The sequence below is a fragment of the Oreochromis aureus genome, linkage group 6, assembly GCF_013358895.1.
Source record: "Oreochromis aureus strain Israel breed Guangdong linkage group 6, ZZ_aureus, whole genome shotgun sequence".
NCBI classification, from domain to species: Eukaryota; Metazoa; Chordata; class Actinopteri; order Cichliformes; family Cichlidae; genus Oreochromis; species Oreochromis aureus.
In genome coordinates this window covers 25,246,353-25,261,172 of record NC_052947.1, presented here as the reverse complement: position 1 = coordinate 25,261,172, position 14,820 = coordinate 25,246,353, and the positions used below count along the sequence as shown (strand labels likewise).

Sequence of the window (14,820 nt, the reverse complement as noted above, 5' to 3'; positions counted from 1 at the left end):
GCACCACAAGAGGCAGTGTAGTTTCTCTCCCTTCTTTTTGATGTGTTTTGTAGTTTGGAAGAGCAGAGCAGAGCAGGGCCCTGTGCACGTTGCCTCTGTAGCTGCAAGCCTTTGATCAATGCAGACTTTGCATGTCTGTCTGTGACAGCAGCAATACAATCTACCCCCTTCTCTCATTTCGTTTTTGCTTTCTACTTTATTTGATATCACACCCTCCTTTCTTTGTTTCTTTTTCCTTTCTTTCTTTCTTTTTTTCTTTTTAAGGGAACAAAATTAGGGCAGTTGGCGTGGACTCCAAAAAAACATCATGCCCCACTTTACCCACCCAATCCCCTTGCCACCTTCACACAAATCTCACAACAATTAAAAATTGAGAACAACAAAAAACATGAAAATCACAGTATAACAAGAACAACCCATCTCTCTAAACATGAATGATGAAATCTAATCAAACTTATCTAATTAGTGCTATACCGGGGGAGTGGGAGAAAGGAGTGTCGGCAGAGAGTGGTGAGGCTTTGGTTGGTTCCACCCAGACAGGTGCAGTACGAGAGTCGGGCCATGGGAGAGGCACACCAAGAGGGGGCACTGGACGGAGCAACGGGGGCACCTTCTCCTCTTTTTGTTTTAACTTTTTCTCCTCTTCCTGTCCTATCAAGTCTTTCTCCCCTCCCTCCTTCCAGCTCTCACAGATTAACATGTCACTCTTATTTATTTATATGAAAATCTATATAAATAAATATCGTACTTTCCGTCTCTTTTCTCATCCCGGTGACTGTTATCAGTGTATTTTTTTTTCTTTCCCCTCTAATTTTGTCTTTAATTCTCAAGATATCTTAATTACAGCCATGAAACACATACACACACACACACACACACACACACACACACACGGTACACTCTCACCCTCAGTCATGCATCAGTTTCCAGCCCTGTCGCTGTCACCCCTACACATTCCCATCCCCTCAACTCACTCAAGCCATGCACAGTAAAGATTTTACTCAGCCTTCATGTTGGAGTCCAGTGAGCACAACTGCCCTAAATTTGATCCTGTGGCATTCTTTAGTGGTGTCACTGTGTAGGCAAGATGCTCCTGTGAACCTGTTAAATGCAAAAGGAGCAGTGATGATGAGTACAGTTCCTCCATAGACCAACTTTTTATCAAGTCTACAGTGAATCATTGGTGGTTCTCTGTGATCACTGTGGCTTGTTATTGAAGCCAGGGGCTGCTGAGGAGCGTCTGTGGCTAACAGAAGGCTTCTCCATGTTAGCACTAATCATTACATTATGCCCCCTTCTTAACCACAGATTAAATGGTTAGGTTGAATAACAGTGAACCTGTCCACAGCATGAACAAATCACCCATGTGACTAATACAGAATCAGAATCCCTGACCCTTTCCCACCAGTTTATTTGACAGATATACTGCAAGAGCCTAAGCAGGTTTATAGTAGTGTAGATTAAATATATAGAAAGTTGAGTGTGTATGTGTGTGTGTAAAAGCATGTACACACTTGTATCTCTCTGTTTATAGCATACTCCACGCCAGGCTCCACAGCTCCCAACCGGTTTGTCGGCATCGGAACACGGGACAACTTTCTGAATATCCCCCAGCAGACCCAGGTACCCCGCCAACCTCCCTCATTTAATTAACATCCACATATCCACCTCTCCCTCCTCCTCCTCCCCCTCTGTTTTATGTCTTTTTCTTCCTTTTCCCTCACCACCCGCTGCAAGCCTAACGCTGCACAGTCCTGTGCACACATACAACTTTCCATGGTTTAAATGGACAAGCATGACATTCAGGGTGAAGGCCGTGATACAGAGGCAATACTCAGACAATGGCTGTGCACCGAAAACGTGCTACGATCGGTTATTCAGCACACGACCCCAGCAGCTATAAATGATATAAATATTGTGGAAAGCCAATCATAACTTTTTCCTCAGACCGTCTCCACTCAAGGTCAGTAGTTTAGCGTGAGTATCGTACCGTTTTCATCGGGTTGTTCAGCTGTCACGGACATGGATTCAAGCTTAGTTTATAAGCTTTTTATAAGCTTTCAACATTTAACAGATATTGTCCATCAACTGTTTGTGAATTTGCTCAGCTCCATTGTAATAAAGTGTTGCCCATGTATCAAGGCCTTTAGTTTCAGTATTGGTTTACAGTGCTGATACCACAGTAGTTTCCCCACAGTGACTGTAAGCAGTGCCAGTTAGTTTCAGCTCCAGCAGTGTTGATTTATCTCTGCAAGGCCCCACAGTGTGCATTAGTGCAGCGTGTGAGGCCAGTAGTGCACTACATTGTGGTTTTTTAGCTTTGGCTGTGCTCTGCCACTGGGCTGTAGTGTCTTGGGCCTACTCCATCACCAACACAACTTTTCTCATTAGGGGCTAACCGCACCTGCCTGCAGCCAACTCGGCTGTCCTGTCCTCCCCACACATGGAAACAATCTGCATTCCTCCTCGGCACAGCTCTGCTTAACCCCCTCCTTCACTCCCCTGTGCATCAGCAGCCCACCCTCTCCCTCTTTCTCTCCCTCTCGCTCTTCCTGCTGCTCCCTTTACTAGTTTCAAGCTCCCCACCTGCACCACTCTCCTACAGATGTAGCTCTGGCACCGAGGGGAGATTCAAACACCATCCAAATGTGTGTTAGCGCATATGCACATACACTTCAACTCTGTGCCAAATCTCTTGCCCCTCATTTTCCCTCCTAAAAAACAACAGGGCTTTTACAGCAGCTTACATCTGTTCAAAATGCTTATTATCTCCAGCAATTGCTTATCAAACATTATTGAAAAATGTCCACTTTGAACATTTCTGCCGGGTTTACAGCAAACACAGCGAGAACCTGGGCAAATGCTCCCAGTTACTGAGCCTAGTAGGTCAGCAACAGTGTCAGCCAGAGTGAGTAACAGAGGTCTCTGCCTATCCTGCTGTTCTCTGGCATATGGCGAGGTTCAGACGATAGTCCTGCCAGCCCGCCTTGGTGCCTGCTAGCCAACTAGCCAAGACAGAAGGAGAGAGTGTCTTCCCACTGCCGTCAGAGCAATAAGTAGAGAAAAGCTGGTCTGAGGAGCTCTCTGGTGGTGAAACCTTAGCTATGCAGGAGGAAGAGAGAGCTGGGCGGTGGGGGACGGCAAGCATGGAGAAAGTAAGAGGGACTGAGAGAAAGGGAGGGAAAAAAGAGAGAGGGGGTTAGTTGAAGCTCGCTGCACTCCACAGTCACGTCCTGGCTGTCTGGTTGCCCGCAGCAACGAGACATGATGTCATAGGCAGTTGAACTTGGACTTGAAGAGGGGGGGTTAGAGGGGGGGGGCATGAGGGTGGGAGTGGGGGGTCACTTTCCACTGCCAAGGATTACACTGAGAGAGCCAGAGTAAGTGAGAGGGGAAAAGAGAAGGGGGTTAGAGGAAGTTGGAGCCAGGAGGAGGAATTATCTTCAAACACCAAAGTAAGGTAGAGTGGTGGAGAATAGATGGAGGTTTAAGGGTTTTGAAACTTTCTCTGCGTTGTCTGATTTCTTTTTTTGTGGGGTGGGGGCACAGAGTTTGCTGTCGAAGGTGCCGTGAGTCTCTGCTCTCACCGGGCCGAGGCCTGTGGAATGTCAGAGGCAGCCAGAACAGCTCGGTCTGTGCCAAAGCCTGCGCTCTGCCGTCTTATCAAACTCAGAAACTGGATCCCCAGAGTAGCTGCCCTCCGTAGTTTTACAGTGTAGCCTGAGCCGACTCTGGCCCACAGAGCACAGGCATATTAGGATGATCACCTTACATGTAAACTGGTTGCCCATGACAGAACAGCAATAGTCCCGTGTTTGCTTACTGAGAAGTCTTTAGGACTGACACAAAAGATGCTGCCCTAGTTGAACTTGTAACTCTGTAATAACACAACTGTTTTTAATGAGTAAAAAAGCTTGAGTCAGCCCTCTTAAAAGCAGCAAGTGGTAAGGTAGTAACTTCTGTGACACCGTATGTTACTGAGTTCAGTTAAGTACTGTAAGTGAAGGAGAAAAGGGGTAATAGGTGGCCCCCTAGTGGATAAATACCTGGTGTTCCCGTTCAGCATCACGCCTTCAAACAAAATCAGTATCTGGTTGTAAACTGTTCTGTCAGAGAGAATTTAAATATTTGAAAATGATAAAAGAGGAGAAATTATAAATAGTTTAGAAAAATTATTATTAAAAATATTCACAATTTGATGTTTCACAAATATGTTTTTGTTATATATTTTTTTCCTGTCAGTTTGATTTTGTGATATGTTGTTGGAGTCCTGAACACAAGGTTGGGAATCAATGATATAATAATAACTGGCACCAGTAGCACTGAGGTTTTGTTGCACATGTCCTCAACATAAACTGTTGATTGATACAAGGATTAAAACTTGTGTGTAGAATGCTATTCTGTCATCATAGTCCACACCGCTTTATCCTCTTTCATGTCTCTGTGCATGTGCTTGGTAGGTATTCTTCTGTGTTCCTCACTGCACACTACAAAAAAAAAATACTGAATTGAATTGTGGCTTAATCAAAATGTAATTATGGTGATGGGAGTTGAAAAACTAAACACATTTATCTTCTTTTTTTATCTTTACAGTCCTGGTTCCTCTGACAAGGCCTCTCTGAATCAACAGCTAAAATTGTGTCATGAAAATTGGAAATTTGACAAAACAAACACATCGCCGCTGAAAAAGAACAAACTGCTGACACTAAAAGGTCTTTCTCTCTCGCCAACACTATTCAAAGTACTACTATAGAACCCCAAAAAACCCCACGCTGCCCCAAGAGGACTCCCAATTCAACACGATTTGAACAGGAACATTCGTCCCCTTTTGCACAGGAGTCTTCAACAAGATTGAGTGGACAGACTCAGAATGCAAGGAGGAGGAAGAAGATGAGAAACTGTCTCACACACCGTGAATTGTCAGAAAGGAAACACAATATGGCAAACTGACAAATGACCAATTATACATTTGTTGTTTCTTTTCTTTTCTTTTTTTTTTTTTAATGATTTTTTTCCATTTTGTTGTCTCCACAATGAAACTCCATGCATTGGCTGGGAGATCCAAAAAAAGAACAAGTAGTGGTAAATGGTGAAGTCAGATGTGCAAGTTGTAAAGATTGCCACCCAAATAGCACGCCTCCATATCTGCGCATCTCTCCTCCAGGTACATGGTCTCACCTGACACCCACCACCCCACACAGCCTGTCCCACCTGGAGCTCGGTGCTTGTCAGGGGCAAAACCGTAACTGCAGCCTCGTAGTTGAGTGTCCCCTCACCCCACTGTTTCATCCGCTCAGCCCTGAGCCTGTTTCACTTCAGATTGGCCAATCATGCTGGCACCATCCAGTCCAATGGTGTGACACATATGCACTAAGTGGCTGGTCTTTGTTTACCTGTCAATGTACCAGGGTGTCCTGCTATGGGAGAAACGACGGCCATGAGGCACGAAGGCAAGAAGGTGAACACACAGATAGTCATAACACTAACTCTACACGTGCTCTCTCGTCCCCTTACCTATGCACTATTAATTTTTTTTAAGGGATGAACAGTATTGCACACTGATGGTCAGATGAGCGATTAGAGAAGTGAATCGAGGCTGCAGGTATGGGGGCTGTGCTAACATCAGAGTCTAGGCCCTGAAAGATACAGCACTCACATGCACACACACATGCAAGCTTGCAGGCAGCACATGCAGACCAACCTTTCCAGAAAAGTCGGTCACAAAACCACTCACAAAATCATCTTGTTTTAATCCATAGATATTGATTTTACAACAAGGCACACACAGCATCGGCTTCATATTATTTGCTTTAATTTTGTTTGTAGTTGTTTACTTGCGATTTTTTTTCTTTTTCCAGATTTGGTTTTGGTTTTGTCTCAGCTGGATTGTTTTAACCTTCTCTTGCATGTCATAACATTTTTCTTTAGTTTGCAGTAACACATAGTATCACGCTCGAATTTCAGCAAAATGGAAACAGCAGTTTCTCAAATTTCTCATGTATGGACAGCACAGTAACGACAGCTCATCACACGCAACCCTGGCATTGCTTCACCCCTTGTCCCGTAGTCTATTCACAAGAAAACCCAGAGGATTACACACACACACACACGCACACAGATGCACATATAAAATAACACCACCAACAACCTGGTTTAAATTTATAAAGGGAAGCCTTTATACTGGTTCTCCAAACTGCCTTTTAATGGTTTTTCATTCATTTTAAAATTTGTATTTTTAATTTGACATATTTTTCTATGTAAATGTTCACACTGAAATCGCTGTTGGTATTATTTTTTGTCATGACACAATCCAACAAAAGCCGACCTCACAAAATAACTGGACTGCCTAGCTGTTGGTTCTGTTTTTGCAGGGATAGTAAACAGGGCTGAGGGCTTGTTCTCAGCCTCTCTAGTAACATTAGCTCTATGTACTAAAACCATATATCGAGACTATAACAATATATGGAAGTGCCTCTGTATTCCCTTCATGCAATTAGTAATAAACTTGACTTCAGGTTCTCTTCCCACATATAAGCTAAAGCTACATGGGCATGGTAGCGTTGGTGCATGTGGAAACCATTGGCCTAGGACAGATCTTTATAGAGGACTGCAAACTCTTTTTTTTTTCTTTTTTTTTTGTAAAAACAGAGAGAGAGATCTTATACATATATATTTATGATATATGCTCCTTTGTAACTTTTACTACGAGCTTGTTGGCAGTCTAGTTATTTTCTGAACTCTCACCCCCGCTCACTACCCCCCTCCCCCACCCCGCCCCACAACCCGTTTCAGTAACATCACCATATTGTTACCAATACGAATTAAACGACACACGCCATTGCCATCTGCTGCGCAGCATTATAATACCTAGATGAACATGTCAAAAATCGACAGTAGGTTTGAAGAAAAAAAAGTGTTTGTTTTTTGATGGAAAGTATTATTATTGAAAAATATGTGTCGATTGAGCCACGTGCAATGCATTGGGTAGATCATTGTGTTTGTCTGTTAGAGATTTTTAAGAAAGCTAAGAGAAAAGAGAAAAAAAAATGTATTTGTTTCAAGTCCATATGCTCCGGGACTCTAAACTAGAGGGCCACGAGAAATCCTAGTCTTTGTAAGTTGGGGGTATTTGTTTTTATTTCCTTTGTCTCTTTTTTAATGTTATATGTGTAATCATTTGTTTATAAAAATGTGGGAGGGCTGAAGGAAAAAAAAATGTACACAACTTCAGAAAAAAAAATCTCTATCATCAGATGAAAAACTGGTGCTTTAACACTATAAAGTACATTCAGAACTATTATAAATGAGTGAACAAAAATAACAGACCATTTAGGAAACTGCATTATTCCTCTCTCTATTTGTATTCTTCTATTTGTATTAAGTGGGGGGAGAGGTTCCTATTCCTTAAGGTTGTGACACAAAAGGCATTTTGGTTCAACCCTTAGAAGAAATAAAGCAAACCTATACTGTCGAGCCCAAGAAACTCTTTAAATAACCTACCCGCGCACTGCCTGAAACTCACCAGCAAATAAAGCAAACAAAAAAACCCTCCCAGTTAATTCATTTTATCACATACATTGGCATTGACACATGACAAGTCTCTCCCAGTACTGCCGGAGAGACTTCACATCCCAAAATCAGTTTTTTCCCATTATCATCCGAGTATGTTTCTAAATCTGGAGTTGGATGGAGCTCAGCAGGCTGTGTTGAGACACCTGACGTTGAAGTGGACCGAGACCTTCTGTACAGTTAGCAGAAAAGGGGTAAAAGAAGCTTTTAATCTGGCATACATATGAGGTCTGAGCCATTTGTGAAACAGGCAGCAAGGTGAGCCTCTCCCCTGTTCCACCCCCTCCTCTGTAAATGACTCTTATAGTGCTTGTGCTGTAGTGTATAGTTTCCCAGCAGTTAAAGGTTGTCCCTTGAAAGTGCCTTTTGTTCACAGACTCCATTTTGTAATCAAGATGGCCCTTTTTTTTCTTTTCATTTGTTTTTTTCCTTGAAACAGCTTGAGGTAGCAGGTTGCCCCTGAGTGCTGTAAGGAGGCAAAAGGTCACCACCCATTCAGCGATCAGGGGCACCTCTTTCCTCCGGCTCCGAAAATGAATTCCCTCCATTGTTCCTTCCCTTCTATCCTCTCTTCCTTTTCAAATCTATATATATATATACACATATATATAGTACAAAAGGAAACTGGTGTGAATTAGTTCTTTACTTTTTATTGATAAATGAGAAAAAAAATTGAAAAGGCAAAAAAACTTGTTCTCGTTCAGCTCTTGCTTTTTTCTTCCCCTCTGTCTCCACTGTCTGTTTTCTCTTAGACACTGGAGTAGTCTGTAACTGTGTGTCTGTCACTCTCCGTCTCTCTCTCTCTCTCTCTCTTTCTCTCTCTCTCTCTCTCTCCTGCCCTCTCCGCTGTTGGGAGGATGAAAAAAAAAATATTGCCGAAAAACTTTTGTCTGAGCAGAATGCAGTTAGCTCACATGTTATTCTTGTCTGTATGCTTCACATTGTATTACCATACCCATCTTCTTCAGCTTCTCCATTCAGCAGCTAATGTAAGTGAACAAATTACGCTGACGGGCTTTTGGGGGTGTCCTTGGGTGGGTTAGGAAGGGACGACAGTGGTTCAGGGGTTTGGGTTCAAGAGGTTTAAGGGGAAGATTAATAGGGTTGAGAGGGATAGATGAACTGCTTTGGGAAGTTGGAAAGGGGCTGCATGGGCTAGGATAAGAGTTTGCTCTTTTTTTAAGGTATTTATTTTTTGGCTTTGTTTTATTCCCTCTTTTTTGTTTCCTTTTTTAATTTGGAGTTCTTTTCATATTTGCTATCAGGGTATGCTGTCGTTTAGGCTCTCTTTGAGTATGCCTTGGACTGTAAAATGAAAGCTACAAGCACCTTATAACCGGACTTGTCGTGCATGAGGCTGAAAGAGGGGCGACGCTTTTCCAGCATAAATACCACATCCATTTAAACCAATCTTATAAAGTGAATCTTTTTTTTTCTTTATTGCTATTTTTAAGGTGGGTTTCACACACCGAAATCCTCAGCAGTATTAGCCATTTTCCACACATCAACCAGATAGAAAAAGGCCAGCATGAACCTGATCTCTCAGATTTTTGAGGATCCAGGGAGTCCCTCCATTTTTCTCCTCCGACCACCTCATGCAGGATTAATCCGTGTCTTTGTTCTGTTGTTTATTTTAGTTCTTTTTCTTCTTAAGTGTGTATGGTTTAATGGTGAATTAGGCAGCACCCTTGGCCCCCTCACTCCCAAGTCTTCTATGCCTCTGTCTATGCCCTCAGTGCAGCACCACTTCTTTGTGAGAACACCCCCAGAGCTCTAGGTGAAATGCATGTGTTAATTACAGTTTCTTTTCCATAAGAAGAAAAACACAGTTTGAGAAGAGCAGCACCTGATTGAATAAAAAGGATGTTCTTGACTGTACCATCTTGCTGTGCCATGTCATTCTTTCAGTATGTAGGATAATGCATAAAAGAACTGCCTCAGGAACAGCTGTTAATATACTTCAATCCTTAGTTTTTCTAAACTGGACTTACAAACTTAAAAAAAGAACTTGTCTCCTTGTAGGGTGTTGGGAATGTGAAAACATTCAGGCTACATGCCCCACCACTTTGTTCCAGATTCAAATGTGGAATGTCAGCAGTGCCCAGAGGGCAAACTGCTGAATTTGGTTATTTATTCACTTTTCATGTCGTGTTATGAAATGAGTTGGTCAAACTAATTGCAAACTAAATACTTTATAACAAAGTTATAAATTTATTTATGTTATTTTATCTCCAGTTTCTGTCATCAGTGCTGTTCCTTTCTCTTAAAACACCATCAGGCTAATTTCTTGAAACTTTGGTATAGAGGTGCAAAATGTGCAAAGAAAGAATATTGGTATTGGTAATATGGATCACCTTTAAAACTTTAACTGCACTGGTCCCCATCTAAAATGAGATGGGAAACTTATTAAACGTTATACTTGTTAAAAACCAGATTGGTAGCATTGTGACCTGAGCATTTGCATTTCACCCAATGTGATTCGCAGTGGTGCAGCTTCACAGAGCTGCTAGCAGGGCCTGCAGGCTCTTTGTTGCATTCATTAAAGCAGTGGTCCCCAACCTATTTTGCGCAACGGACTGGTTTAATGTCAGACAATATTTTCACAGACCGGCCTTTAAGGTGTCGTGGATAAATACAACAAAATAAAATGATACGACCAAGAAAAAAACTGTGGTATTTTGTAAATATGATAATAAACATAAATTCACTCTGTAATTTTGTAACTTTATTAGCAACGTCCTCCTGAAATGCGCCAACAACTTTGAGAGTAACATCCTCCTCTCTGCCCCTTAATGCTCTCTGGTCGCTATGGTAATGCGTAAATATTTCTTTGAAAATAAGACACAACTACAACACGGGAAAAGACCCAGGGAAACCGAATTAACGATGAAAACCCTGAAAACCATACATTTCACACCCGAGCTTTAACTCTCCTGGCCCAGTACCAAATGACTCACGGACCGGGGGTTGGGGACCGCTGCATTATGGAACTCACCAAACACTGTCAAGCCTTCCTTTAAAAACAGTAATGCAAGTGTTCAAAACAAGAAAAAGTTTCATTTTTAAAAAAATTGGGCAAGTGACAAAAAAAAGGACAATATTTGGTTCAGCAGTGTTTAAATTTTTTTTTTTTAAAAAAGATACATTTACAGGTTTCAAGCACTGCAGCTGCAAGTTTGACTTAAGTATTCTGAACTAAGAGCTCATACTCCAGGAAAGGATTCATGTCCAGCCAGCAGTAAGCACATTAGCACATTAAACATTACGTTAACCACACTGATACAAACAGATAAAAAGAAATGACAATAATTTAATTAGAAGACCAAAATGAGTTTTTAAATACTATTTTTGAGCAGAACATTGTTGTCGGTTAATACTCTGCACGGTCATGACTTTTTACAAATGAGTGTTCACACTAAGTATGTGCAGTATGGTCCTGTGTTTAAGGGTAAGTCATGAGCTACGAAATTAGAGTTAAGACAAATTAAAGTAAACCAGAAATAAAACATCACTGAGGTATATTCAAGAACCACATTACAAAATTTCTGACAAAGTGCATGTGCTGGTGGGCTTTTTTCTTTTCCCCACATGGCATCCATCTAAGGCGCAATAGTGCACTTAATACCGGTTAGAGTGCCAAAGAGCATGAGGCATCAGATGACTGTTTGATCACTTCAAAGATTTAAGATTGAAGATCATAAATAAATTAAAATGACTTTAGAATTATTAATCATAAAGTCCTATGATTTGGTATCAATTTGTTCAAGTTTCAAAATATCTTCCTTACTTCAACCAATAATAAATCCCTGCCTGTGAAATGTAAACTGGGGAAAAAGTTTCACATTTTCTTTCCTCAAATTCAATAAATAAAAAATAATGGAAAAAATACTTATGGCCACTAATGCTACCCTCAGCCTCCTAGTAGATGCACCTATAGTATAAATTTGAAAATAATGACTTTTTTCTTGGGTTATTATATTTTCAGAAAACTTGACCTCTGACCTTGAGGTCAAGGTCACCGAGATACTTTAATGATTTTAATGTACTTTGGCTTGTTCAGGAGTGGCTAAGGTAGGTAAGTGGATTGTCTCTAATAGCAGGGTTAGTAGTTCAACTATGTGCAAATTCCATAAGCAAGGCATAAACTTCATGACGTACACGTTTTTGTGACTGAATGAGAAACACATAGCAAAGCGCTTCGTAGAGCACAGCTAAAACTAAAAACACAAAGTAGAAATTTGCTGCAATATAATGATATTCAAATGATCCCAACTGCTTGAAATTTCAAGTATCCGCAAGTAACTGAAGCTCCTCAGGGCATGGGCTCCTCTCCATTCTCACCTGCCTGAGCGTCAGCTTCATCGGGCACCCTGGATCCAGAAGTCTGAAGAAGATGGAAACCAATTAGTCTTTTTAATAATGAAAAGCAGTTTTTAAGTTTCTGCTCAGAGACGACCGACCTGTTGGGCTAACGTCTGCGGTGCAGGGTCTGTTTCCTGCACTGGGAGGTGTTTCTTTTCTTCATCACCATCTGACAGCTCAGGCCCTGTACTGTCTTGCGATGGTGGAAACTGTAATCCATTTTGCATGGGTGGAGATGATCCATTCTGGATGTTGAGAGATTAAATCATGAAACTTTTTGAAGCGTCTCATGTCAGTATAACCACAGACTGTGGGGGAGACATTTACCTCTGAGACATTTGCCTGTGATGATCCACTTGTCTCCTGAACTGGAGGATATTCAGGAGGTATTGGTATTGCAGCATGCTGGGGGCACGGTGAAGGTAGAGAATGCTGCTTTTCAGAAGACAAAGTGACAGGTGGAGGGGGTGGAGGGGGTGGAGGGGGTGGCTGAACCGAGGCCTAAATGAATGAAGAGTGCCATTAGAGACAGTCTGATGTGCAGACAGGCAATTCTGTAACATGAGTCGAGTTACCACAACAGCATCAGTGGGTCTCTGCTACCATTCAGGGCCAAAGCTGCCACTACTGACAATGATTTCAGATCTCAATACATTTCTGGTAGTTTAGGAATTTCTTATGACAGGAACGATGTATAATGGGCAATAAGGCTTCTTTAAATATTGTTTATTTCATTCCCAACACTTACAGAACTGATATGCATTCAATCACCAAGAACAACTGCACAACTTAACAATGGATATTGTTTGGGTTAGTCATATTCTGAAGAACAGACCTTAGTGTGGCATATTCAATAATTATGGTAATCTAAATTTGAGCTTAGTTGGGTAAAAATATTTGTATGGATGCAATAAAAAAAATAAAAAACAAAAGGAAAGTATTTGACTTTGAGTCCATTATAAAGGTTGTTTCACAAGTAAGAGGGCAAGGAAATAAAATCCACACCTGTTCTCTTGATTTTTGTTTCTTTTTATATCAAACAGCACTTAAAAATGTGCACTTTGACACATCTGGGACAAAAGGAGTGGAAACCCTATGCAAAACAACAACAACAACAAAAAAGGGCAGCATATAGCAGCTTATCATCCATTTGCCTGGCATTTATTGAAGAACAAGAGTTGGGCAAAACAAGAGGCTGTACTAAATGAAAGACAAAGTCACATGACAAAAGTCATATGAAAAATCAGAAAAAATGAACATCAGCCTACGTGCCTTCCTAATCTTCCTGATCTGATGTTGTTACACCATATACAACTATCACTGCTATACATGGTCTAACTATGTAAAGCTACTGCTACTAAATGAATGCTAGTAATAATCACGATCATAATCATAATCATAATAATGTATCGGTGTTTAAAAATTGCATACTAAGGAGGAGTAATGCTATATAAATGATGAATTAAGCACTTATTATTATAAAGTGCTACCGAAAATAATACCTTAAATAAAGTAAAATAACTCCATCCACTCAAAATAGAAGACAATAACACAATATGATACAAAACAACACAAAATGAAAATAACACGCACGCACACACAAAGATAAATCAAAATAAAGGAACTCATAAAGGAAAAAAATCTACATAGAGCTCAAAGACATGCGTAAAGCTCAATATAATCCGATAAACTCAATGCATAAAAATCTAAATGAACTACAATAAAAAACTTCTGTAAAAATGAAATATAACGCAATAAATTGTCTCTATAGAGTAAAATAGATCAATTAATTTAACAAAGCAAAATGAAATTGAATGAAAATGGCTCAGATGGCATTAATGTACGCCCATAACAGAGGGCAAAGTGGCTTCGTGTATGAACACACGGGGTGTGAACACATTACTCTCGGGGTTTAGCCCACTCTCTGCCACAGCTGAGAGAAACCAGCTCCCCGTGTGTAGCTGTGTTTTATGTGTTTGGGCCACATACAGCACGCAATATGGAGTGTATATGGTGGCCATACCGTACTGTAACGGAGGCACATTAAACCCAGGGTGTTGTCCCATCGTCCCCAGATTATTGGGGATGATGTCGCAGATTGCCCGGCCATAATGTGCTGCTCGCGTACAACACCTCAAACGCCTATTTTAAACCGCAAAAGAAATCAACTTGTAAAATCGATTGAGTCCAGTCATGTAGAGCAGAATTTAATGTGTTTTTGTTGTTGTTGTTTGGTAGCTTTGTTGTTGTCTACCCCATCGGCTAACGGGAACCTTCGTCCTGAAATGTCCATTCGTTTCAAACATCAATCCAGATAATAGCAGGTTTTGATTTATACGCAAAGCTTATGTTTTGCGATAAAATATAGACCTAAATAAAAGTTCAGCTTGTTAACTGGTTAAAGAAAGATGTGTCTGTGGCTTACCATTGGCCAGCTCTTTATCACGAGAAGGTTAAAAATTGAGACGAACTTTCCCTCTTCGCCTTCAGTTGACAGGAACCAATATATATGAAATATGCCCTTTCCAAATAAAAGCGTTTTATTGTTTTTTGTTTTTTTTCACGCAATACAGTTATATCAGAATCAGAATACTTTATTAATCGCTAAGGACATTATGTGGTTACAGTGCTCCAAGCCAACACGAACAGTAACAGACTGAACTAAATTAAATAATGTAATATATTACAAAGTTTGCAAAATATAAGAAATAGCTCTAATATATTACACAGATGAAATATTTATGATTGATATTTTACTCTAAATTGTAAAACTATGTTATTTGTTATTCTCACTGTAGAGCATGTACAAAAGGGTGTAACTATTGCACTGTGTTCTGTGCATTAGATCTTCAGCTCTGCCACTTCCACTTCAGCCTCCTGTCTTTTTGT

At 40.7% G+C, this 14,820-nt stretch overlaps 2 protein-coding genes across 14 annotated transcripts in view; one reads left to right on the top strand and one right to left on the bottom strand.

Moving 5' to 3' along the window:
- The window catches only part of LOC116321355 (nuclear factor 1 X-type-like), a 109,745-nt gene extending 100,298 nt beyond the window's left edge, over positions 1 to 9,447 (top strand). For 12 of the 13 annotated variants that reach the window (XM_039613536.1, XM_039613539.1, XM_031741178.2 and 9 more), the window contains 2 exons: positions 1,535 to 1,623; positions 4,594 to 9,447. In XM_039613536.1, coding sequence (XP_039469470.1) covers positions 1,535 to 1,623; positions 4,594 to 4,608 — 104 coding nt within the window. In that variant the 3' untranslated portion in view covers positions 4,609 to 9,447. The remainder of the gene's footprint in view (positions 1 to 1,534; positions 1,624 to 4,593) is intronic. The other variant, XM_031741183.2, reaches the window with a different exon arrangement.
- A 1,222-nt stretch (positions 9,448 to 10,669) lies between these two features.
- Positions 10,670 to 14,447, bottom strand: LOC116321375 (formin-like protein 14). The gene is made up of 4 exons (XM_031741205.2): positions 14,357 to 14,447; positions 12,259 to 12,432; positions 12,030 to 12,176; positions 10,670 to 11,953 (listed from the first exon to the last, which is right to left on the bottom strand). The coding sequence occupies exons 1-4, from the start codon at positions 14,357 to 14,359 to the stop codon at positions 11,882 to 11,884; spliced, it is 396 nt and encodes a 131-aa protein (XP_031597065.1). The 5' UTR covers positions 14,360 to 14,447; the 3' UTR covers positions 10,670 to 11,881.
- Positions 14,448 to 14,820: the final 373 nt, after the last annotated feature.

What these genes read in the sequence shown, in the direction of transcription:
- LOC116321375 (XM_031741205.2), bottom strand. An exon ending in CACAGGCAAATGTCTCAGAG is followed by an intron (nt 12,177 to 12,258) that starts GTAAATGTCTCC and finishes CTCAACATCCAG; the next exon opens with AATGGATCATCTCCACCCAT. An exon ending in CGCAGACGTTAGCCCAACAG is followed by an intron (nt 11,954 to 12,029) that starts GTCGGTCGTCTC and finishes CATCTTCTTCAG; the next exon opens with ACTTCTGGATCCAGGGTGCC.